General features: G+C 44.9%; 1 protein-coding gene across 4 annotated transcripts in view; it reads right to left on the bottom strand.

Moving 5' to 3' along the window:
- ZNF143 (zinc finger protein 143) overlaps nt 1-25,776 on the bottom strand; it is a 1,779,064-nt gene that overhangs the window by 451,449 nt on the left and 1,301,839 nt on the right. For all 4 annotated transcript variants that reach the window (XM_069623666.1, XM_069623668.1, XM_069623669.1 and 1 more), the window contains one exon: nt 19,864-19,989. In XM_069623666.1, coding sequence (XP_069479767.1) covers nt 19,864-19,989 — 126 coding nt within the window. The remainder of the gene's footprint in view (nt 1-19,863; nt 19,990-25,776) is intronic.

Genomic DNA, 25,776 nt, shown 5'->3' on the forward strand with positions numbered 1-25,776 from the left:
AGCCTTAAGAGAATTCTCCCTAACAGTCACTGATAGGATAGAACACATCAGGGTTCCCAGTGAGCTGTCCTAGTCCATATACAATTTTTGCCCACTGTGTGCTGGTGGATTTCCCCCATTCCCATTGTTACCTCCTATTCCAGGGTTCATGGTCTGTCCTGTGCTCACTGTCTGTGATAGTTGCGGTGCCTGTTGTGATTGTCCTTGTGGAAAACTCACTATATTCTGAGGTTGCAAGCCTTGTTGCGCTCCTGGCGCTTGTTGCACCGTGTTATTTTGTGCAACTCCCTGCTGTAAGTAGGCAGGTGGATTTGCTGTGCCTGCTCCTGTCCCTTGCCTGTTCTGCATCATGACTTGGCTTCTGCATGTGTGCGCTAAATGCCCTGTCATCCCACACAACCAACATACTGGCGGTGGTTGGATCATTTGCCTATTTGACATATCTCGATTACCATGTTGCATATTTTGAAAACCTCCTTGATTATTCTGGAAACCTCCCTGATTGCTCTGCCATCCTCTTCCTCTAAATCCTCTTCCCCCGGGGTAAAACCCGTATTTCCCGGATTACTCTGCTGTGGGTTAGTCACCTGTTGCATGCTCGATTCAGCTGCGCTAGTTATCATGGCTCTGTCAAGAGCATATTTTGACAATTTCTTCTGCACCAATTTCGCTTCCTCACCGTTTCGTGCAGCTTCCTTTTTGCGATTAATTTCTTGCAGTACCCTGCAATAGTGTGCGATGGTCAGCTGTATTTCTGACCATGGCTTGGGTTTGATTTCTACCAATTTCTTGAGCTGTTTCTGTACCTGCTCTGGCAGCCCTTGGCACAATATATGGTAGAAAAAAGGTATAGATTTCCTGCAAGATTCATGAGTCTCGAGCACCCAAGCATCTTGGAAATTCTGTATGTAAAGCAACGGATCCTCAGACTCCTTCATTTTTCGTGTCATTATGGCTCCCATATCGGAAGTGTCTGGGTAAAGCACTCGTAGTGCCTTCCATACCGCTGCTCTGCAATTGTTAAATGGAGCTCCGTCATGTGCAGCATTAATTGTGGTCACACCCGGGTAACCTGCCCATGTCCACACATCGTCTGCTCTCTCACCAAGTATGGCGATTAGGAGACCCTTGATATCCCCTATAGCTAACGTGTTTCCTCCTGTCATTTTCTCTAACTCATGTATCCACTTTCCAGCTCCCGATGTCAGCATTGGAAGCTTGTTTTTCAAATTTTCCCGATCCATGTTCGGCCATGGAATATATTGTGGTCTTGCTCCCCCTTTCTCGAGTAATGTAAATTGGGATGTGTAGCTCTCTCTCTCTTCCCTCATGGTTCTCCTGTCTATTGAAGGGGTAATGTTCCCACATTGCCGCCTGCCTGGCAATGACCTAAGCCTGCTCACATAGGGCGTTGGAAACTCCCCCCTCTGACCGTGAGATACTTCCTCATGCCGTTCCGACCGTGTGGCTAATTCTGATGCTCTCAGTGCAGACTCGCTAGTGCCAGACCATCTTATCCCTTTTTCCCTTGGGCAGCGTCTCTCGCTCCTTCTCTCTTCCTCTTTTTCTTCGCGCTCCTCCCTTTCTGTGTCGGACATTGTCCCCAACTCGTGCAGCTTCTTGCGTCTTCTTTATTCCTACTTATTTCTAGTCTATCCAGGGATAGTTCCCTATTCCCACTACTTCGGGAGATATCCTCAGTGTTGTAAAGCTGAGTGCTCTCCAGGAGCTCGTTTTCCCCCTCCCCTTGGGGTGTTTGTTCATCATATAGTCTGTCGATCGTCTCTCCGATGCTTCTGGTGTCGAAGTTATCTTCAATATTCGCCCTAGACGTGCCTGGTACTGAATCGTGCTCAGGAAAGAATTCTTCTATGTCTTCCCAATCCACTACTGGAGCGGGTTTTTTAACATCGCTCTCCAGATATTCAAGGTCGTGTGCTCTCTGTCTTCGCTTACGTTCTACATCATCATCGAATTCTATGCGCTTCCTCGCCTCTTCTCTGACACCATCTTCTTCCTTTTTCTTTTCATTTCTACGTTCACCTGCCCTTTGGATTTCCTCATCCCTTCGTCTCTTTATTCTTTTCTCTTGTATTCTTTGCTCTTCCTCTGACCTTTGCTGCTTCTGTCTGTCTTGATCACTGGCAGCTCCCTGTTTGCGTTCAAGTCTTTCTTGCTCTTCGCGATATAACTGTTCTCGCCTTTGTCTATCTTTCCTTCTTATTCTTTCGTCTCTTACTTCTTTCTCTTTCTTTGTACATCTAGCCTCTCCTTTTGTTTCGCATCATCAATGCCTTTGCCATCGAGTTTCAATAAAATGTGCCCTCCCATCCATTCCTCTTTTGCGAATGCTTTCTCATCAGTTCTACCTTCGCTTCCTTTTCATCTTTTGCCTTCTATCTCCTTGTCGAGAGATGCACTTGTCTGTGTCTGGTCCCTTCTTTCGTCCTTGCGTCTCTCTTTGTCCCTTGGGACAGTGGAGGTGATATCCTTATCTTTTCCTTGATTTTCGTCACTACTTTGTGTAGGTGACTCATATGCCGGGTTGCTATACCGCATAGCTGCTTTAAGTTCTCTCAGTGGGTATAGTCCCTCGTCTTCATTTTCATCAACCTTCGTTTCGGATGGGGCAGGTGGTGCGGTAGGCGTCTCACCCCCCTCTGTGCATACATTAAGTATCCAATCTATTGGCGCCTCCTCTCCCTTCTCTTGTTCATACATCTTCCAAAGCTCTAGAATAGCTAGGCGTTTGTTTAACCTTTTGCCCGTGTATGTGGCATGCAAATATGTGGTCATGTGTGGCAAGACGGCTTTAGATAAGGACATCTTGTGGGTGGTTCCTTTAACCCACTCTGTACTATATTTCTTCAGTTTAGGTGCATGTTTCGGCAATTGTATGCATAGGTGTGCTAATGGAGTTATGTCTTCCATGATTAAATCTGTTCCCTTTCCCCTCATATAACACTTGTGAAAGCTTCACATGACTTGAACAGTTCCGACAGTCTGAGCGAGCACCAATCACTGCAAGCTCCAATCACAATTTTTCCCCAAAATGTTATATCTTCTATTTTACTCAAAAAATATCAATTTGTATACTATATTATCTCAACTATTCAATCATGTAAAATTTAAATCTGTTTTCTAAGGAAAACTTTCGACTTATGACAGCACAACAAACAACATGTAAGACAGACTTTTAACAGACTAGACGAACACCAACTGGTCACATGCATCTCTGCCTCTAAAATTTACCCTGACATGGAGTTTAAACGTATCCCTTTCACAGCGCCTTTAATCGCTGCGGCAGTCTATTTGTTCCCCTTTATTTGGGACTCTGGATACATGTTTTTTCTAGCCGCTATATTAGCGTAGGAATAAGGCGAATCCTCTCACTTCTCTGGTGTCCTCCCCGGTATCTTTCTTCTATTTACTTAGTTATTCTCGAGTCATTATCTCCTTCCCCTTAGATATATACATTCTTCTCTACTTCTAGCTATATTTTGTAATCCCACCTCCCTCTGTTACCTTTTCCCTTTACCTGTTCTAAAGCATGCACTTTTGCCAAAACACTGAGTCTTTTTCACTCACCGTTCGCATGTTTCCTCTCTGGACCCTCGGGATCACCGCCTTCTTCAGCTTTTCTCCCGCTCAGCTGCCCTTAGGAATGGGAAGGGGCTATGTGGGGAAACAGGTCCCTTCAGACCTTGTCCTGCAGGTTTCGTTTTCTTACACTACCACTGTCTATGGGGAGCTTCACAGTCTACTCGGCCTAATGGCAAAGGACTCGTGATATTGCCAAAGACCTAGAGTTACTTTATGTCGACGGTCAATGGGTGTCGTATTCTAATCGATAATCGATAACTACCAATCTCTGCTACCAAGTGTACTCTGAGACCCACGGCCGGCCCATAGAGCCAAGGTTTGCTCAGAAGTACTTTAAGATGAGATAGCTGCACCTTTGAGATGGATGGGGGTGCAGATTCATTACTCCAACACCAATCAATAAGGACAACTCAATGGTTTGGCAAAGGGAGTCCGTTTAATGACAAGTGCAAAAAACAGGGAGTTATGGATATCAGCAGTGATGCGATTGTCCTTCTCGCTTCAACTCCAAGGAACTTCATACAAGTTGTAACATTTATACTCAAAACTCGTCATCATTGACGTGTAACACTCAAAAGTTAACATGCAATTCTATTGGTTAGGAAAAGGTAACTTTACTATAGTTACTATATCTGTATATGATAACAGAGTGAGGGGATTGGGTAAACATTGTCAGGTGGGCGTCTAAGCCCTTCCTTCAAAAATGACTACTGTAGACGTCACTTAAAGTACAACGTCTCATTGGTTCTACCAACTATAGGACCCTAGATTATTTGGTCCATCGTGATTGGGTTGGCACCAACCCCATGCATACTTTTCTACTTCACTTAGCAGCACGCAGAATGGACGGCCAGGTGCGGGGTGCCCCTTTGTTACCCGGCCTTCCTCCGATTATGGTTACAATCAATCATCACTTTAGTAGCCATGTGTCAATTAGTTCACTGTGGTTGGCCTCGAGACTGCATCTTCTGTCTGGAAAAGTTCTGATATCTCCTGCTTGGTCAGGTGCCAAGTGTAGGTGTGAACCCTCGCTTCTTCTTGCTCAGCTGGTCACGTGATTCCTCCACCGTGAATTTGTCTCGTTTCTCTCGATTTGTGTATTTGATTCTCATTTAGCCCGCCACCTGCCTACGCCTTCTTATCTTGACCTTTAAGAGGCAGGATATTCTGTTCTTAGTTTCAATTAAATGTAGCTACTGTTTGCCTCTTCTATTGATATGACCTTGGCTTTCCTGGCACGAGTTGTCCCGGGAGGATAGCTCAGCGGCAGCGTGCGCGTCTTGGAAGCAAGACGACACGAAGCAACAACAGGTTTGATCCCCGGGTCCGCGCTTAAACCTCTTGGTGTTTAAGCGCGTTATAAATACGTAACTAAGACAAAAAAAAAAACCACAATTACGCAACTAAGAAAAACAAACTATTCCTGTAACAGCGCCTCGATGCCTGCGGGCTGTGTGAGCGCTTTATAAATGTTAAAAAATAAAATAAATAAATAAAGTTGCCTCTGCCGAGTTTCGTTTCAGCTGTCTCTTCTCGTTTTGCTAAATATGAATCTTGTCTTGTTTGGCCTTTAGTAACCTTGGTTGATTCTGCTTCTTGTGCAAAGTAGAAATACACTTATAATACTGTGCTTCGTTTTGAGGTAGACTATGTATAATGGCACTTGCCGCACTATTCTTCTACTAAGCATAGCAAGCTGCACTGTTTTCTTAGCTTTCTTGCGTTTCCAAGCATATTTACAGGTGTAAACTGGTCGACTATCTTCATTTTGCTTACAGCCTAATTCTCTTACGTTTTGATATCATTCTTTCACCTTAAATTCACAATCTCCTTTCTCATGGTGTTTCTTCTCTGTGTGTCATTCCTAGGGTCATCATTTCTTCTATCTGTGAGTCTGTATGGGTCCTCGTGACATCACCATTCGTCTTCCATTAAGACCTTTTTGGTTTCTTCCGGGCATGTACTCAAGAAATCTTCATTTCGTTTAATTTGTTGGTAGGGTTTTCTTAATGGATACCTTACTGTCCATGGTTTTCTTGGTATCAGAACCTCAATAGGTGCTGCGCTTCTGATAGGTACTGGGCAGAGCCCTACTGCGGCTCTCTGTTGGTTTATTTGCTCATCATACGTCACATATTTCGGCGTGAATGCAGGTGTCGAAGCCGATTAACAGGGTGAGTGTCCGGAAGCACCGGTCCCAAAGGAATAACATAGGAATCCTCGGGCTGCCCGAAGGAGAGGAAGGTAGCGACCTGACTATCTATGTAGAAAATGTACTCCTGCAGGAGGTGGGCCCTGGGGTGCTGACAGAGGGCTTTAAGGTGGAGAGAACGCACAGGCCGCTGGACCAGAGGCTGCCCCGGGGTGTCCCCCCCCCTCCAGGGCCTGCATGTCTTGCCAGGGGAATTTTACAAAACCTGCCAGTCGACGTTGGTGCCTAAACTCCTTGCGATGTTCGATGAAGCGTGTTCAGATGAACGACTTCCCTGCAGCCTGAGCTGGTCTATAATTGTACCTGTTCTCACGCCTGGCAAGCTCCCATTGGATTACGGCTCATATAGGCCACGCCCAACAATTAACCAGGATTATAAGATCCTAACTTCCGTGCTGGCTAATAGATTAAAGAGCGTGATTGTCGACTTAATGTACACTGACCAGACAGGATATATACCAGGCAGGAGTACCGCGTGGAACCTGCAAAGATTGCACCACATGATGGTCAGGGCTAGAATCTTTGAGGTGGACTCGTTAGATGCGGTTAAGGCGTTTGACTCTGAGGTGGGATTGGTTACACAAGATGTTGAGGCACTTTGGCGTGGGAGTGGGTTTCCGCAGATGGGCGAGTTTACTTTATACACAACCCTGTGCTAGAGTGAGGACTGGCAGGCAGTTCTCTGGGTCCTGGGAGCACTGCAAAGGCACTAAGCAGGGGTGCACACTGTCCCCAATGCTGTTTGTCTTGGCATTGGAGCCGCTGTTGATATTCTTGCAGTCTGACTATGTGGACGCTGGCATCCCGATAGTCGGGGTTACACACTTGATCTCAAGCCCTCGCAGGACAAGGCAGCGGTGTTGAGCGACGCAGCTGCACAAGAGACGCTGCCCAATTGCACATAGCACGCAACGCTACGTCCACGCTTCCGAGCCTTTAAGAACCGAGGTTGGGATTATCTGCGGCAAAGCCCTTGCAGGACAAGGTGGTGGTGTTGAGCGACGCAGGTGCGCAGGAGACGCTGCCTATTACACATAGCATGCAACTCTAAATCCACGCTTCTGAGCATTTAAGAAACAAGATTCGGACCCTCTGTGGCAGGCCACTGTGTTGAGCGGCACAGGTATTTCACGGCGATGATGTAGCAGCGCAGACTGTGAGCGTGGACGGTTTCACCCTCCTTTCTGCTTCTACAGGCTAAGAAGGTGCGGGGAGCGCTAGCACTGCTACACTCCACACAACCCCCCCTTGACCTTGTGCCCCTCTCCCTCCGCATATGCATTCCCCTGCTACCGGTCCTCCCACCCCCCTCACGCTTGCTTCTCCCCGACTAGGTGCGCTCCCTCGTAAGTTAGGCCAAGTGCGCTCCCTCGTTACTTAGGCAGCGTGCGCTCTCTAGCTACTTAGGCCGCGTGTGATCCCTTAGCAATTTAGGCCATGCACTCTCCGCCACATCGTAGGTTCTCGCATCCTGTCCACGCTTCCCCCTCCCAGATCTCCCAACCTCTCTCTCGCATCCCCGCCCCTGTGCTCTCTGACCTTTTATTTTGTCACCCCTTGCCTGGTGTTTCCCTGGCCATTTCAGTATTTTGTTTGCTTTACCTTTGCATTGTCTGCATTCCTCCCCTTCTAGGTTCTTCAGTTGTGGACCTTTGCATTGTCTGCATTCCTCCCCTTCTAGCTTTGCCAGTTGTTTAGGTTTTTTGTGTAGTGTGCTTTGTTGATCGTTCTGTATTGCATCTGATTTCGCAGGCCCTGTGTTTCTTGTGCTGTGCTCCCCTCCCTTTGCCCCCGTTCCTTCCCTCCCTTGTCTGCCCCAGCGCTCCCCCTCACTCCCCCTACTTGGGCTGCCCCCTCCGTTCCCGTCCCCCCTCCTTTTGCCCGCACCTTCTATGGTGCCCTCTGTCTCACTGATCTTCTCTCACTGCTATTCTATCGACTACCATATCCCTCTCACTAAGTCTGGCAAGAAGAAGCTCAAAAGGGACATCTTTGTCTCCAACCCAGGCCTCCCTATCGCTGATACCGACACCAGTACTTCCTCCAAACAGACCTTACCGACATCCTCTTTGTCATTCCCTCTCAAGACCTATGGACCCCCCATATGGTCTCTGTTCTCTCTCCCTTTTCCTCTTCTCCCATTAAAGGTGGCACCCGGTGGGAGGCCCTCCTGTCCTCCTTCCATTCCTCTAAGATCATTAATGTCTACTTAAATGGAACTGTCTTGGGTCCAGGGCCCTCAGGCCAATCTCCTGCTTTTCGAGAGACGCTTCCGCGTCTGGCCGCAATCCAGGAATGGTGTGCTGCCAATGATCTCTGCCTTAATGCCAGTAAGACTGAGATCCTCCTCATCAAGACAACTGCTTCCTCCTTTCGCCTCTATCTCTGGCTGCCCACCCTTGGCCCTCTTCCTGCTGCTTCCTGTGAGGCTAAGAACCTTAGTGTCATCTTCAACTCCACCCTCGCCTTCTCTCCTAACATCTCTGATGTCCTAAGAAGTCACACTTTCAGCTACACCTCCTCAGAGGTATTCTGTCTTTTCTCACTTTCTCCCAGAAGATCATTGTCTCCAGAGCTCTTGTTCTCTCTAGGCTGGACTATTGCAACAGCCTCTTTCTAAATCTGCCTGCCTCTACTCTTCGACCTTTACAACTTATCCAGAACAGGACTGCAAGACTTGTTCTTGGCCTCAAGCTCAGGGATTATATCTCACCAGCTCTGAAATCTCTTCACTGGCCCCACTTTGCATCATCCACAAGGCTTTCTGGGGCCGCACTACCTCCAACTTTCTCTTCCTAAACCTCTTCCTTCTCGAGCTCTCCGCTCATCCACCTCCAACTTTCTGAGGGTCAGACGCTTCTCCAAGCAGAGAGTGGGGGGCAGATCTCTTTCCTCGGCTGGGGCCTCCCTCTGGAACAGCCTCCCTGCCTCTCTCAAACTTGAGCAGAACCACCTGCGGTTCCAAAAGCAACTCAAGACCTTGCTTTTCGCTTCCGCTTTCTCTCTTCCTCTCCCCTGCTGATTTCCCTGACTGCTCCGTGCACTGGTCACCTGGCCACCCACTGAACTCGGTCCCAGGCTCCTACATGTCCAGTTGCCCTTGCACTGCCTCTGGGCCCTACTAGCACTTAAGGGTCTGTATCTGCAACCCTACAGTCCCTTCTCACTGCACCTATGCCCCACCCTCTGGCAGCACTTCTTGAGTTACCTGCCCCGCCTCCTCCTCCCCCAAAAGCACTTCTTCCCTCCCTCTTCCCACACTTGCACGATCTGATGACACACGGCCTAGTAAGATCGTTTTTGGGTCCTCCTTCTGTTTCCCCCTCCTTGTCTTGTCGCGCCTAGAAACACTTGTGTACCGGTGTGTTATAAATGACATATAATATCAATGTATGCAGATGATGTCATTTTGGCAGAGATTACCTCTGTCAGTGATGGGCAGGGTGGTCCTGCTCAGAATGGTGGTGCTGCCTCGCCTGAAGTTGTACCACTTCACCAACATATTCCATGTTATGCCCAAGCGTTTCTTTATTGTTCTAGAGTCAGCCGTGAGATTGTTTCTGTGAGGGGGAAGAGAAGAAGTAGGATTGCGGTGTGCACTATGCAGAGGAATTTTGCTGAAGGAGGAACACGTCTGCCCCATTTTGAATTATATTACCTGGCAGGTCAGCTGCAATTTGTGGTGGGTTGGCTGGTGGAGAAAGTTACGCTGGATTCAATGCTCCTTCAGCCATCACTCCAGCAGTATTTCCTAAAGGAGATCCTACGGGTTACACATATACAGGTATCTCGCCTGAGCCATGGCTCCTACAGCTGGGTAGAATGCTGTGGCGCAGAACGTGGAATATACTGGGCATTCAGGACCTCTAGTCCCCCAACATCCTGCTTGCAGCATTACCTGGGAAAGGGCTGGAGCCTAGGATTAGGATCAGGAGGTATTGGGAGGCACAGGGGCTGATTACGTTGAGTGATTTGCTGGCAGATGGGAAATTGATGGACTTTGCCAGTCTGCGGCATTGCACAGGCATACACATGGGTCAATTTCTGCTGTATCAGAGCCATGTGAGGAACATTGCAGTTAGATGTCCGGATTTCTTGACGGGCATGGAAGGGCATAAACACTGGAGTCCATGTACGACGTGGCCGAGGGTGGTCACACGGTCTAGACTGTATGAATTATTTCTCAATCGGCACAGTGAGCCGACCTTGGGAGTACATTCAAAATGGGAGGCAGATATCGGCAGGTCACTCACAGATGCAGAATTGGCGCATGCATTGGGATACATCAAGAGGGTTTCCAGGAACTCCAGATTCAAGCTGGTACAGCTATACGCTACGCACAGACCCTATCTGACCCAGATTTGGTGGATCAAAGTTGTTGAACTGCCCAAGGTGTGGACATGAGGTTGCCGATTTCTCTCTCATGTTCTGGTAATGCCCAGTCATTATCAGATTCTGGCAGGAAGTAACAAATAGTGTGGCGGGGGAGGGGATACTGATGCAAGCTTGGCCTGCAGAGACCTTCCTGTTAGGCTTATATCCTAAGGAGAGACAGCATACAGCACACCTCACTCGCATGAAAGATCTAATCGGTATACGGGCCAAAAGGAAGAATCGCAATGGCTTGGAAGTCGGCTGGGGGCCCCAGGATAGAGGCTTGGTAGACGGATCTAGAACGATGGTCCCTGGCAGAGTCTGTGGTTTGGCACAGGGCGGTGCATAGTGGGCAGAGTGAAGGGAGTATTGTTGTGGATGCCTAGGACGCATTGGTGCTGGCATTGGTTCCCCCATCAGATTCAAGTCCTCCATGGGAGTGCTACATTACAGATGACATGGGCCTGGTCTAGGGGTCTGGGAGGGACATAAGAGGGACTGGGAGGATTCCCGGGGTGGGCGGGTGCTAAGGAGGGGGACCTGGTGCGCAGATGTTGAGAGGTAATGTGCTTGATTACCATGATGTCATGGGTGTGTTTGGATGGCTATTGTATTGCTGCACATGTACTAAGGTCATCATTTGTGTACCGACTATGGTATTGAGAAATGGATGCGCAGGTGGGAGGCAATAGTGGTAGGGGAAGGGAGGGCGGGGTGGATTGCGCTCAACTGGTGTCGCCATGTCAGAACATTATGGACATTACAACTGTAAAGCCGGATGACCACGTGGATTACATCAAGGTTAGAGGTTAGCAGTATGTGATTGCACCCCGTTGGTTGATGGGATGGCACAAGACAATGAGGACTCTGATGGAGGGTGGCTTGGGTGCTGAGGGGGTTGGGAGGTTTGGGGATACAGGTTGACGATCTCTGGGTGCGTGGTTAATGGTTTTATGTTCCACTCTTGGGTGGGGTCACTCAGGTTGGTAGAGGGTTTGTGCTCCGTTTCTTAAATGCCAATAAGCGAAAGGGCGAATCGTCTCTGTTGTGCTGCTGAATTTGCTGGTTCTACACCGTGGACTTTACTAACGCGGAGTCGGAGACTACGAGGTGCGTGTGCCTTTAAGGGAGAGTCAGCTGACTCCTGCAGCCGCCCTTATCTAGGCCGCCTCAACGCCCTTGCGGCGTAAGCCCTCAGCGAAAGGGCGAGTCGTCTCTGTTGTGCTGCTGAATTTGCTGGTTCTACACCGTGGACTTTACTAACGCGGAGTCGGAGACTACGAGGTGCGTGTGCCTTTAAGGGAGAGTCAGCTGACTCCTGCAGCCGCCCTTATCTAGGCCGCCTCAACGCCCTTGCGGCGTAAGCCCTCAGCGAAAGGGCGAGTCGTCTCTGTTGTGCTGCTGAATTTGCTGGTTCTACACCGTGGACTTTACTAACGCGGAGTCGGAGACTACGAGGTGCGTGTGCCTTTAAGGGAGAGTCAGCTGACTCCTGCAGCCGCCCTTATCTAGGCCGCCTCAACGCCCTTGCGGCGTAAGCCCTCAGCGAAAGGGCGAGTCGTCTCTGTTGTGCTGCTGAATTTGCTGGTTCTACACCGTGGACTTTACTAACGCGGAGTCGGAGACTACGAGGTGCGTGTGCCTTTAAGGGAGAGTCAGCTGACTCCTGCAGCCGCCCTTATCTAGGCCGCCTCAACGCCCTTGCGGCGTAAGCCCTCAGCGAAAGGGCGAGTCGTCTCTGTTGTGCTGTTGTGCGTGGAGTGCGGCCAGGACAGGGGCCATTGACTGCAGTAAATCGAGTTGGACCAGACCGCTGTCCACAAACCACAACTTTGCGGAAACTGTCAGGATGAGCCGTAGAACTGAACACTCTGGGACAAGTCCGTCAAAACGGCCAAAAACACGAGCCCAACGCAAAAACTGGACGTCGTCAGTAGAGGTCACAGAAGACCTGGTGCAGTTGGTCCATGCACTCACAGATCAGGTAAGCTACCCAGTAACTATATCCCCACTTAACACATACGGAACGGATGCTGAATGTACAAGTGTCATGTTATTAAAGGATAATACAAAGGCAAATGTTAGCCCGTTGTCGCCTGTCCCGGTCATTATGCACAATCTTACCACATGTTCACATACACTGATGAACGTTGTGAACTTAAATAGTGCTAATACGGAGCAAACAGGAGAAGTTGATTATGACAGATTGCATCCCTTATGCGAGCAAGAGCATAGTCGACCTTGCTGCCACGCTGGGACTGTCGTTATTGGAAACACGCAAACAACAGAGGGGATAGATGAAAACAGTGGACATTGCAGCCAACTGATTTTTACGGAAACCTCTACTAACGGCAAGCAAGGCGAAATCGCTATTACTGAACAACGTAAGGTCCCAGCGTTAAAAACTCTAGCTTGGTACGGCTATAAATCATCAACAGAAATGCGCGGCATACAACAGGAAGATCCTGTTAACCAAACACAACGCCAGGAGCCTGGCACGCAATCCATTCATCAGACACATTCAGAGCTTATCAGCATCCCCTTATCTACAGGACCGGCAAAGACTAGATCAGTCTACTACAGCACATTGGAAACCCAAAGTGTTAAAGCACTCACCAAACAAACAATTAATGATGATGTACTAGCTCACTTGGACGAGGAGGTGTTTTTACCGCACCCCAATGCACTGAGTACAGTAGTTTCAACGACGCCCATATGCCTTTAACTCCACCCCGAAAGCAGGACGTGATCGAAAACCGCCGCAACTCACTTGAAGTAGTAAACAAACTTCTGTCTGATTTAACCCGAATTAACAAAACACGTGCTTTGAAATGCGACACAAATATGCTGCCCATAACTTCATCACAAATTACAGGAAATTCACGTTTGGATAATTCCACACGTGAAGAACGGTCGTCACTCACTACTACTCAAAGAATGGCGCTTACAAAACGAAGTAGAAGAGATGTAAGCAGTATTGAAAGCTTAAGATGTTCCCAAAGAAAAAAATCGAAATGGGAAAGCACTGCGAGGCGGTCATCACCTCTTGCAGAAAGACTAATAAGGAACAGTAACGTAAACATCAACTTGGACACACAAGATTCAATTTCCTCTTCTACATCCACTGATTCTTCAGTGGACGAACCTTATTTAAAGGAACGACCTCAGGCAAAAGGGTACAAAACCAAAATTGTCTCGCACGACAGGCGCGCTCAAGATCACAATAGGGGTTCCCCTGCAATAAATACCAACTGGCTAAGAGACATGCAAGCAACTATTCTATCATCTATGGCCATTTCTTTGGCCCCTTTCACAAAATTATATGAACATCTAAACGAAAATACTAAAGATCTCTCAACACTGGTAGCTATTTTGAACACTAAAATAGTAGCCGTGGAAGCTAACTGCGACCTGTTAAAAGCCGCTCAACATGACCTAGCCCTTAAGCAAGATCACATGATGACTGCGATAACGGCCCAACTAAAAAACAATAATATGGACAAAAAACTTTTGGCCGAAGTGGCAAGGGAGGCTTTGAGTATCTTTAAACACAAACATAACACAAAAGAAGTCACACAACCACAACGCACAAGCGGTGCGGTTTGCCTCACTGAGCAGGTGGACTCAGAGGCTCCATGTAATTATGACATCTCAAAAACCATGACGACTGAATCCTTAATAGTATCTGACCATCAAAGTATCGAATACAACGGCAAGGAATTTCAAAAGCCTAGTGAAATTAGCTCGTTTGATGAAGCACTGAGCGCTAGTAAGGCCGTGGATAACCCGGCCCTCGCAAACCCACAGATTGCTTCAACATCAGATGACAAACACGTGGATAACCAACCACCTGACGTGAGGTGTGCAAAGAAGGATACGATAGGGGACTTGACACGAGTCGATCCTATACCACTTGCTGAGTCACTGCCATTGGCTACAGATGTACCTAGCCCTGACCAAGCTTCTTCTAACTCAGACACAACGAAACTCACTGTGTTCAACATCTTTAAGAACTTACAGGGGCAAAGTCGCCCAAACTTGGCAGCTACAGCGGTCAACAAGCAGATGATGAAGAAAACAAAAAATCTATTCTCAAAAAAAAAGAAACAGACTACTAACTCAAGAAAGTTCTTGCGCAATCTGAAAACGGTAAACGTCACTGTGAACACAAATGATCGGAGTGAACGACCGCAAGCCTGCTCGCAGAAAAACAAACCTGAGAACAACATTGAGTCAACTGAAGAGCAGGTGGCTGAGCTATTCGAACAGATAAATCTGTCAACTTATGACGATGAAGCATTGTCTCAGGATATCGAACTGTTGGAGACCGTTAGGTCTAATGCAGAAATGGCAGAAGAAGAGTGTTTTTCAGATGACGGGAAGATCAATCAAGAGGAACGGAAACCCCAAAATAATCAGCGCAGTTGTATAATTATTAAAGAAGCCGATATCAGCGCCGTAATGGCAGTGGCTCACTCACCTACATTCTTAACAATGGAGGAAAAACGAAACAGGTTATCTAAACTCAGCATTGCTAAAAAAAATTACACGAAAATCGCCATGGAAACGGCACACGACAAACTACACACTGTCACCAATCCCCCTAAAGTGACACCAAGCAGTAATAAGAAGAGATACGTGGGCCCCCGTAAGAATGCCCAGCAAGCTTCAGTGGATAAAATAGAATGGTTCAGCCCTCATAAAGTGATCCTGGAAAGAATTGAAAATGTAGACAACTTGATTTTAAACCGGCACAACGTGCTGTACTTGTTCCAACTAATTCCTAGCTTAAGAACGATTCAGTCTGAGGACTTCAAAATCGTGGAATTTTGCGATGAAAAAAGGAACGACAAAGTGATTCTACATACGCAATCAAAAATAATCTCTGAGATCATATTGGAAGCCAGCTCCACTTTACTATCACTGGGGTTTGATACTTACAGGACTCGCGAGCAAGGCGACGAGGAAATGCAACAGACTGTTCAAAGGTCTGTGCACAACAAGTCTATCTTGGAAAGAACCAATGTCAAAGGTAACAGCAAAAACGCACAAACAATCACCTCTGAGACTTATAACAAGGAAGAAGTACGTCTGAATCAAAATCGGCAAATACAAATAACAATTGACGGGTCATCTACTGTTAAGGGTAATTTAGAGGTAAACCAAAAAAAGAATGATGAGAGGAATGAATGGGATTGGATGGCGGCTGCATTAAATGATAAGTCAAACTTATAATGCCAGGCGCGTGATAAAAAAGAGTCAATTAAACTAGGATCTTGGAACACAAGAGGTTTTAGTCACCTCTTTCATACACCCTGGTCACATGACCTGGACTTGATTTGTCTGCAGGAAACGTGGCTATCCGACACCCCCATTATGCAGGACTTTGAAACTGTAATCAATCCCGCAATAAAACAAGACAAAGGAAGACCAATGGCTGGGTTGTTGATTGCGGTAAGGAAAGCAACGGGCCTGCAAATCGTCTCAACAACTAATGTTTCACCATTCATTCAGACAGCCAAGGTCTCATTCCTAAATGATACTAATAAAGAACCAGAAGTTCTGAACATCATCAATATCTATTGGAATCATGTTAGGATAGAAACACAACACTTTATTGATCAAATAACAACTATAATAGACGCCCTCTTTGAAGCTATAGAAACTCCAAATTTGATCATTTGTGGAGACTTTAACATAAACTGCATAAAGCATGAAAATGAGAAAGAGGAAGAGAAAGTAATAACTAACGGCTGTAAAAAAAAAAAAACAAAATGGTCGCAGGAGATGGAAGCTAGAAGCATGTTTATGCTGAATGGAAACACGACAGGTGACATTCCAGCGAATGCTACATGGAATAGACTAAATCAACAATCTGTTTTGGATTACATGTTTGTGTCAGAGGCCCTTCACCTACGAACAACTAGATTTGAAGTTAAACCAATGGCCTACAGTGATCATGATATGGTGGTAATGAATCTAAAGGTATCACGTATGACACTGCCCGACCACTGGTCATGGCCCGTATTAGTTCGATCGAGTAGAATACGGCTCGAACTTGCAGACGCAGAGGTAAATAAAATTGTGTCTAATCTAAACTTGGCAATAAATGAGGTCGAATACTGCCACCTACTGACCGATTTTACAGAACATAAACAAGGTCTGAGGAATAAAAAATTTAAACATACACACAGTTTCGACCTAAAAATGCAACAGCGCAAAAGAGTGATGCGTCATGACTTGCGAAACATAGCGACGGGGGATAAAAAGGCAATGGCCTTAAAGAAAAAAGCAATCAAACAAACTTATAAGAACTGGTGTAAGTCTCACAAAGCAACTATGCTTCAAAACGACTCAGAGGCTATGATGACAAATCTACGAAACAAAAATTCGGCGAACTTTTGGAAAACTATAAATAGCAAATTTGCCCCGCAGGATGCTATGCAGGCAAACTGTATCTCAGAAGAAACTTGGATTTCCTTTTACACCAAAATGTTTAGTGCGAATGGGCTTGTGAAAGACGACGTCCACTCAGATTTAGTCATTTGGGACTTAAAGTTTGATCGACACGATATTTTAACTACAATAAAGCGAGCAAACGGATCGAGAGCACCTGGCCCTGATGGCCTCACGAACTATACTATCAAGCGTAACCCAGAAGCTTGGTCCAATTTTTGCATGACCCTGTTCCAAAGAATAGTAGATAAGCGACTATCTCCAACATCGTGGAAAAGTGCCATTGTGGTCCCAATATTTAAAAAAGGCAATAGAGCCAACCCTGGGGATTACAGACCTATCGCCTTGTTGGATGTAATTGGCAAAATCTACGCGACACAGCTACAGCAGATGCTAGTAAGGTGGGCAGGAGAAAACAACCACATTGATCAAAGGCAAGCCGGGTTCGTGAAGGGTGTGGGGTGTGGCCTAAATTTGTTAATATTGAATCTGTTTAAGATGGAAGCAATTAAACGAAACACAAAAATACACCTGGCTCTCATAGACTTTTCCCACGCCTTCGACAGTATTGATCGAGGAATTCTATGGAAAAAATTAAGAGCTTGGAAGTGTCCGGAAAGTTTGGTCGAAGCAATTAAGGAATTGCATTCTAACACAAACATCAGAATACGTTTGGACCGGCAGGGGACTCTATCAAAGCCTATAGAAACCTTTAAGGGTGTGAAACAAGGATGTCCTCTGGCCGCAGCTATTTTTAATTTGTTTTTGTCCGACGTAGGAGAAGCCTTTAGCGAAATCTCCTCTTTTCCACCAAAGATGAACGGCACGCATGTGAGTTGGCTTGTATATGCGGATGACCTCATACTTTTAGATATGACTTACATCGGTCTCCAACGAAAACTAGACGCCCTGGAAACATACGTACATCAAAACGGACTGGTGATTAACAAACAAAAGTGCGAGATAATAACACTTCAAAACTTAAGATCTGTGAAGAAAAAACAAAGTAAACAAAATTGGTATATAGAAAAGACGAAGTTAAACACTGTCGGTGACACACGATACTTGGGCATGAGAATAAGTTCCAAACTAGACGACGCACCTTGGGCAGAAGTAGCAAAATCAAAATGCAGACAATTAGCATGTCCAGCAGCTATCATTAACAGACAGTTTGGAAAATTTTCGCTAAAACCAACGATCGACTTTTATCGACAAAAAGCTATGCCAGCAATAATCTATGGGGCAGAAAACGCCCTAGGATGCTCCCACAAGCTCTGGAACACTCTAGGAAAATATTTTTTGGGTAAAAGTTTTACACTTACCCCGTGGCACGCCAACAGTCTGTATTAGATATGAATTGGGGTTAATATCTATCCATGCCAGGGTGTGTTGGAACATTCTATGCCTCCTTAGGAAATGCTCAATAAACACACCTGCGCTGCAGTACGAAATACTAAAAACAAAACAAGATCTCGGTTGCACCACCTTAGTACTATGGAAAAAGTACTGTACTGAAATACTAGACCTGTATGACATTAAGTTATCAATGCTACTGGAAAATCCGATGCTAGCGGAGAAAAAAGTATGGAGCACAGACTGGCATTTAACATGCGAACAAAGACGGAATTGCAGAATGATGGCAGATGTACCAGGAGAGGCCAGAGCGCATGGGAGTCTGCAAGCTTACTTGACGCTATTTCCTAATGTGACAGCAAGATCTACCTATCTAAGATTTAGACTAAACTTAATGGACACTAAAGAACGCCGCTACGCACACAACTCTACCACAGAGTTATTGTGTCGCTTTTGTAAAACTGGAAATGAGACGTTGAAACACCTTACACTCTTTTGTTCTAACCTACGTACACTGAGAACTCGCACGTTTGGCCCGGTGTTTGCAAAAATGCAAACACGGTGTGCGGATGATTGGTGGAAAGGGATATTCGAAGGATCAAACCGTCCATTGATGTTTGCTTTAATAACATTTCTCAAGGAACTGAATAAACGTCTAAACACAGATTTGGTTTCAGTGGTTTCGGAACCCTATACTCAATGACACTTCAAGGAGAAATCACACCTAATTTTCTGTGTACTGATGATAATTTTGCATCAGTAAATGACTCATCATAGAAGACTGAAGAATTCCACGGAGAGGGTTCAATTCGTGGCCAGCTGTGCTGTGTGTTGAGTGTTACTTCACTAGTCTTTCCTTGTGTTGTGTTGTAGCTATCATCTTCTTTTTAAAGGTTTGTATAAACCGTATAAAAATAAAAATAAAAATAAAAAATGTTTTTTTAAAAAAATAATCTTAGGGTTGGACTTATTCAGATTGAGGACAGCTGTTCTTGTGTTGATTCTGAAGAGTTCTGTGTATTTTTCCTGGCATCTGACTATTAACCTGCTTTGCAATAGTAATTGATTCATATGCAATTCTATTCTCCTAATGGAGAATTACATGTTTTATAAGGTTTTGTGTGGCAATACTAACCTGTAATATGCTTGGTGTGTAATTAAAGTCCTATTAAATAACTATATTTGTATATACTATCTAATGTGGATTGCTGGTGTTGCTCTGACTGGACTCATTGTAGCCCTAGACCACTCTGACATTTTTCCCGAGATTAAGCCTCGACTGCTCAGCAACCTTACCTTGATTGGGTTTTGACTGACATCTCAGTGTCTTCTATGTTTACCATAAATAGGCTAGCCACGCAAAACCCTGCCACCAAGGCTGATTTTGGAAATCCATCTTAACAGATGCTACCACACAGAGTCACCCGGAAGGCCAGCAGCGTAAGACTACTCAGATCAGTAAAACGGGGTACATTGCGTGTGCTTACCTGAGGAATATAGAGCAGCTTCAAGGGGCACACTGGTATTTGTGAATCTGTTGAATTCTAGGATTATCGTTTGCAAGAGAAAAACTCGTAAACTGGCATGACAAAAAGTTAAACATTACAGAAGTACAGCCTCAGTGGCACAACCTAGTGATTTGGTACTCACATCACCATTTAAACAAAAGGAACCTAAGAAGCTACATTGCAGACACAAGGGACGGATGAGTTCTAAATCTTTGGTCTTGATGCCCTCACTATTACTTTAGTTTTTGTATGTTGTTGGTAACACCTACTAGAAAGCAGGGTAATCGCACATTAGAAATGGAAGTAGCTGAACATAGATAACAATATAAGTCAAAATCAGGGGTAATCAGAATATACCTGTATGTGTACGTATGTGTTTCTGAAGATCACCCGACGTCTTGAAAGACTTGGAACAGTTGTCTTCTGAGCAGCGATATGGCTTTTCTCCAGTATGAGTTCGAACATGGCTCTTTAATCCATAACCTTGATAAAATTTAATTTGAGAATATTTACATAATATACAATTATTTTAACATTTGAAAACAAAAAAGTACATTATTCACAAAATGTACGGGTGAGGTGAGGCATAGAATAAATGAGTCCGCAAGGCAAATAGACATTGTTTCATGGCTAATGTTAAACAGACTTTATCAGTAGAACTCGTTACAATAGACCCTAGGAAAAGGAGGCAGGCTGATGCTTAAAGGAAATTAGCAGAGTATACTTCATGTGGTAAAAGGCACTGCTTCACTTTTGAACTGCTACTGACACTTGTCCGGTTAACTGTAGCCATACAGTGTTGCAGTCTGTAATGTCCCCTTTGTCTCTCCATGAGTGCAACGGAATGTGGAAGGGGAAGTGACGAGAGGAAGGGAGGAGTTAGGAGGGCAGTGGATGAGCAAGATTAAAAAAGAAAGGTGGCATATAGATGAGGCTCTGTATATCATTTGAAAATAATTGATTGCTTAGTGCAACTTATAAAGAGCACAGGCTTAATTTTGATTTTTAGCACCAGTTGGCAATTAAAGGAGACCCCGTACAAACAAAAGGTAGAAAAAAAAAAACACATGGGGGTGAGCTCAAGTATTTTCGACAGAGGAAGGAGGACAGAAGATGCAATACACAAAATGTGAGTACAAAAACAAATCCTATTTTTATTTCATGATCAATAGCAATTAAAAAACATATACTGACATTCCAAAACGATCCAAATCAGTGACATACACATTACATATATAGACCCTACGAATTAACACAAGATACAAGCCAATCATACCTAAAATAAATTCTCACATATAGATGGCCCTAATGACCACACTCAATGACCTCAATACATATATATATATATATACACATATAATGCCCTGATCGCACCAACCCAAACCTACATGTTTCAGTCCATAGTCCTATCCATGGTGGACCTTCCTCAGGGGTACCAGAAGTCAATTATAGCATGGAGATGGACAATAGTACACTCAACACCCCAAATCCACAAACTCTAGTCAAAGGGAGTACTCGGTTCTGAGATTCCAGAAGTGTGAAGCAATGCACAGTCTTCAAACACACTTCCAGGCAGACAATCTATCATTCATGTCCATTTATGCCAGCATCACACATTAATTATGAAGGGCTTCTTCATTTCAATTGGGACCTCAAAAGTAGGTATTTCTATAACACATCAGGGACCAATATGAATCCTTGCATTAATCAATAGCCTGGAGAATGTAAATGAATATACAGGACCACAATTGCAATACTGGTTCGTAATATCCAGCCCAACTCCTATAACTTGATATTTAATCAGAAAGAGGAGGAACCATGGTCACATGTTCTGCCTCTCAATGTCAACACAGAGATAAACTGGTCCAGTAAGCTTTGGTCTTTGGAGTTCCTTGCTGAATGCCAGCCAGTAACAACACTTTACAGGATTCCTCTGGATGTTGCCCTCTCCTTGAGATGCTTGTAAATTATTTTCCCAAAACATTTTGCCGAAAATATCGAACAAGGGAGTAGGGTATTCACATGTGCGAGGACTGCATTCTCTTTTTTTTTTTAAAAATGAAGATGAGCATCGCCAGTTTTCAGCTTTTGGTTATTTTCCCAGATCGTATTGCCATATTTGCTTCACTGTTGCAACATGTATCTGTTATGTAACATGACACAGTTTGTGTAAACTGCGCTGGGTGAGCGGAGTGGCCTCAAGAAACATATAACTAGCTTGTGGGCATATGCAGAATTTCGAAACTCAATTTGCCGCCAGCATAGGTAGAGGAGAAGGAAGCAGACTCAGAGTGAAGAATCGGCTAAGGATTCCACACATGGTACAAGACACTGCTGTAATTGTTGTTAACACTTATCAGGGTGGCCACGGGCTCCAAAGGATTGCAACTCGGGCTTGGCTTTAATTTCTAAACATTGGCTGCTTATTCAAGAACAACATCCCTCCCTCCTACTTATAGAAAGCTGCTTTCTCCCGTGACAAACATGCTGCAGACACACCGAAAGATTACAGTCTTGGTCTGGCGACTCAACAAATTTGATCCTTTGCTTATAATAAACATTTTAATCAAATTATCGTGGGCTGCAGCTGTGTTCGAGTACGATCTACTATGGGCAAATCAAATGCATTATTCTCCCAGCCAAGGGGCCCTTGTTAGTAAATGGCAGTCTACCCAAAAATTCTACAAACCCCTATATAAAGGTGAAGGCAGGGATATGTTGAGTCAGAAGAAACATTAAATGGGCCACGCAAGGTCATTCCAGTTCTCCCCCTGACTGCCCCTTGGCCTTAACAAGTGAACTGAGCACTCTTTCTATTAAGACAAAGAAATGAATGCAAACTTAACACTACCAACGACTGATCAGGTTGCACCCCCCCTCCCCCACCTCTAATCTTCCCCTGAGCACGCAGGTCTCTGCTCATTAGACTTAAAATAAAAAGCTGTGCGCTATGAGAGCATGTCGCTAAATCCAGATCTAGAGCTCCACTGGACAATCCCCTGAGAGAACTAATACTAACCTTCTCACTCACAGTGTGGGGCTCTGTATTTGTAAAAATAAAAAACCCTTAAAAAAAACAAATCGATTTCTCAAAGACCTCCTTTCTGACATCGACAAACCATGCAGGAGTTGCATCAAACACAGTTAATTTAATTCCTTTACTTACTTGAAAATCTTGTAGGCAACTAGCCCCAAATGTACATAGGAATATAATCACGGGTTACAGATTGATAATCTGGTGGTTAAATATCTTTATTGGATCACTAATTTACCAGGTTTTAGGCATTAGAGCACAATGAGTCAAAACAATAACTGGCAAAATCAACAGTTCTGTCTTTTGTGTAGGAATGGGAAAAGCATTTGTCATGCAGTGCCATAGTGTAACCAACTGAGCACAGGATGGCAATAGCTAGCAAATGGTGTGCGTTCTTGGGAACATGATGGCAGTGTTTGGTAATCTAAGATCTAGAACACAAGCTAAAACTGTTGGCTTTGACACTGCTTGCTTTTAATAAAAATGAATTGCATGAAAAAGATGCAAGGACATACCTAACATTTATAAATCAAGTGGCAGATGACACAATCGGTTAACACATTTTTAATACACCATGAGCTCATTGACAGTTACAATTAAGCCATTATTTCAGGAAGACTTCACAGAAATAATAATGGGGGCACAGAGTTTGATGATAGTGTGCAATAAAGATTGACCAGTGGGTGTACTTTGAGCGGGCAGTGGGTGGGAATGGCCATAAGGTTTAGCATGGGAGATAGAGGATCAGTTGGTGGGCCAAATTCGAAACCACCACCACAGGTTTTGTGCCATTCCTCATATCCCAACCCTCCCGTCTATCTGTGCTCATATGCCCATAGTTTTGGCTTATAGACCGGTGCTAAAATGCAATCTAATAGTCAAAGTAAACAGCTGCACTTGTAGGGGGCATTATATCCACCTAAATAGAACCCAATTACTCTGAAATAACGCAACTGAAAGTCTTTCATGCTGCCCCATATAACAGGGTGAAATCACTTGCAATAATGGTAACACCAATAGTCCAATTTACCACAAACGCGAATCTGGTGGCTAGTGCCACAAGAGCTAACGAAGCACAAACTAGTGATGCAATGGGCCACCCTAATAAAACAGTTATATTTATTATGAACGTGACTCTTTCGTTAACAAGAACCCAGCAGCTTAATTTGTCACCTAAATCCAACCTCACTGTTGTGATTGTGGGTGTGCGTCACCTTTTGGAAAGGGTATGGGAGGATATCAGACGTTCAATGAATAAGGCAACTCATTGGAATAAAAAACGGATCCACGGAACCCACATTAACCCCAACACCTGGATAATGGTTAGGTGGGCATTATGGTTAGGGAAACCAACAACAACGAATGGAGCAACTGCATAATTCTCACTATTAATGACAGGGCAGTGACATACATGCTTTTAAATTTAGATCTGACTCTCATAAGGGGTAGTAAAACCATGAGGCTATATGCTAGATAATGTACCTCAGAATCTCAAGACAAAACATTACTTCCTTAGCCGATGGCAATGCACGGTCCGCAGTAGCACACAGCAACGACATTTCTGCCATGCTTGATGCACCCGTACCTGATGTTCGCTCTATTACAGAGGCCTGGTTCAATGCTGCTTCTGGGCCCGATATTGTTCAGATGCTTCAGATATCCTGCATTTAGATTGAACGGCTCCTAACGCAGGCGGTGGAGTTGCAATTATATTTCAAAATCATCTGTGCTGCTCCATTATTGAATTGAATCACATACTTGTGATCTATTTCTTTTAAGAATTCAGGTTTCTTCTGAACAGATTCTACATTTTCTCATCATTTACTGTACTCCTTATACCACCAATTGCTTTCTTAGTAGCTTCACACAACTGATGGCTGACCTTTTTCTGACAAACCCTAGAATTGCCATCCTGGGAGGTTTTAATCTTCATCCAAATAACCTGCTTGATCAACAGCCGGCTAAACTTATCTCATTGCTTGCTGACTGTGGCTTACATCTCCGAAACCACACTCCCACTCATTGGGCCGGTAATCAACTTGACCTCATTTCCTCTGATATTCCCGATTTCCTTTCTTTCTCTGCTGTGCCAGTGCTATGGTCTGATCCTTTCTTGGTTCATTTTTCTATTCCTCTCGCTCAGCCCAAAACTAGACCACCTTCTCTTGCTAAGTTTCAACGCCGATGGGCTGACGTTCCGCCTACAAATATTATTACGTCTATTGAAAATTACACTCTTCAAGGTATTCTGACTGATACTAACCTTTGTGACTCTTTGATAGAGGCTCTACAGTCCACTGCAGATTCTCTGGCACCCTCTAAACTTTCTACTTCTCGTGCAAAAAAATCTGCCCCCTGGTACTGTCCTGAATTGTGAACACCTAAGCAAAGATGCAGGCAAGCTGAATGGAAATGGCATTGATTTTCTGATCCCAAGGCGAAATCGGCCCATGTTAATGCTCGGAATACCTATCAAGGCACTATTAAAAAAGTTAAAGCCAAGTATTTTTCCGACCGTATCTTGAATGCCACATGCTCCGCTCAGGAACTATTCTGGGTTGCCAAAGAACTGACTACCCCGACTCGTCCCCTCCCTCGGCCACTTTGCATACGAAAATACACATCGATCAAATTGCACTCTTCATCAAAGAAAAGATCTGTAAAATTCGTGAGCTGATTGGCGCTGAAAGACATATCTCAGACATCGACCCTAAGGTTTCTCTTCTCCCAGTTTCCTCTCCAAACAGTTCTCAGTTTATTACAGTGACAGACACTATGGTTTCTACTGCTCTCTTCAAGCTCAACTCTGCATCTCCTGCAGACCCTAATCCTCTTCGTATTCTGCAATCCCTCTCGCACAGATTGGTTCCACTTCTTACCTCAGATCTCCAACATTCTTTTGCTACTGTCTACATTCCTGAATCACTTAAACATGCGGTAATCTCTCCTCTTCTTAAGAAGTCAAATCTAGATTCTGCCGCTGTTGAAAATGATCAACCCATCTCTCTTCTTCCAATTGCTATGAAACAGCTTCAAGCCATTGCCACCCCACAACTTTCTGCCTTTCTTGAAACCAACCATCTTCTTCAACCCTTCCAGGCAGGTTTCCTCCCCGGGATGGGCACAGAGTCTCTCTTGGTCTCTCTTCTCAATGATATTGCTCTACTTCAGGATCGCAGAGAGATTGGTGCTCTTATTCTCCTCGATCTCTCTGCAGCCTTTGACACCATTGATCA

The sequence above is a fragment of the Ambystoma mexicanum genome, chromosome 11 (genome assembly GCF_040938575.1).
Source record: "Ambystoma mexicanum isolate Mex_15411 chromosome 11, UKY_AmexF1_1, whole genome shotgun sequence".
NCBI classification, from domain to species: domain Eukaryota; kingdom Metazoa; phylum Chordata; class Amphibia; order Caudata; family Ambystomatidae; genus Ambystoma; species Ambystoma mexicanum.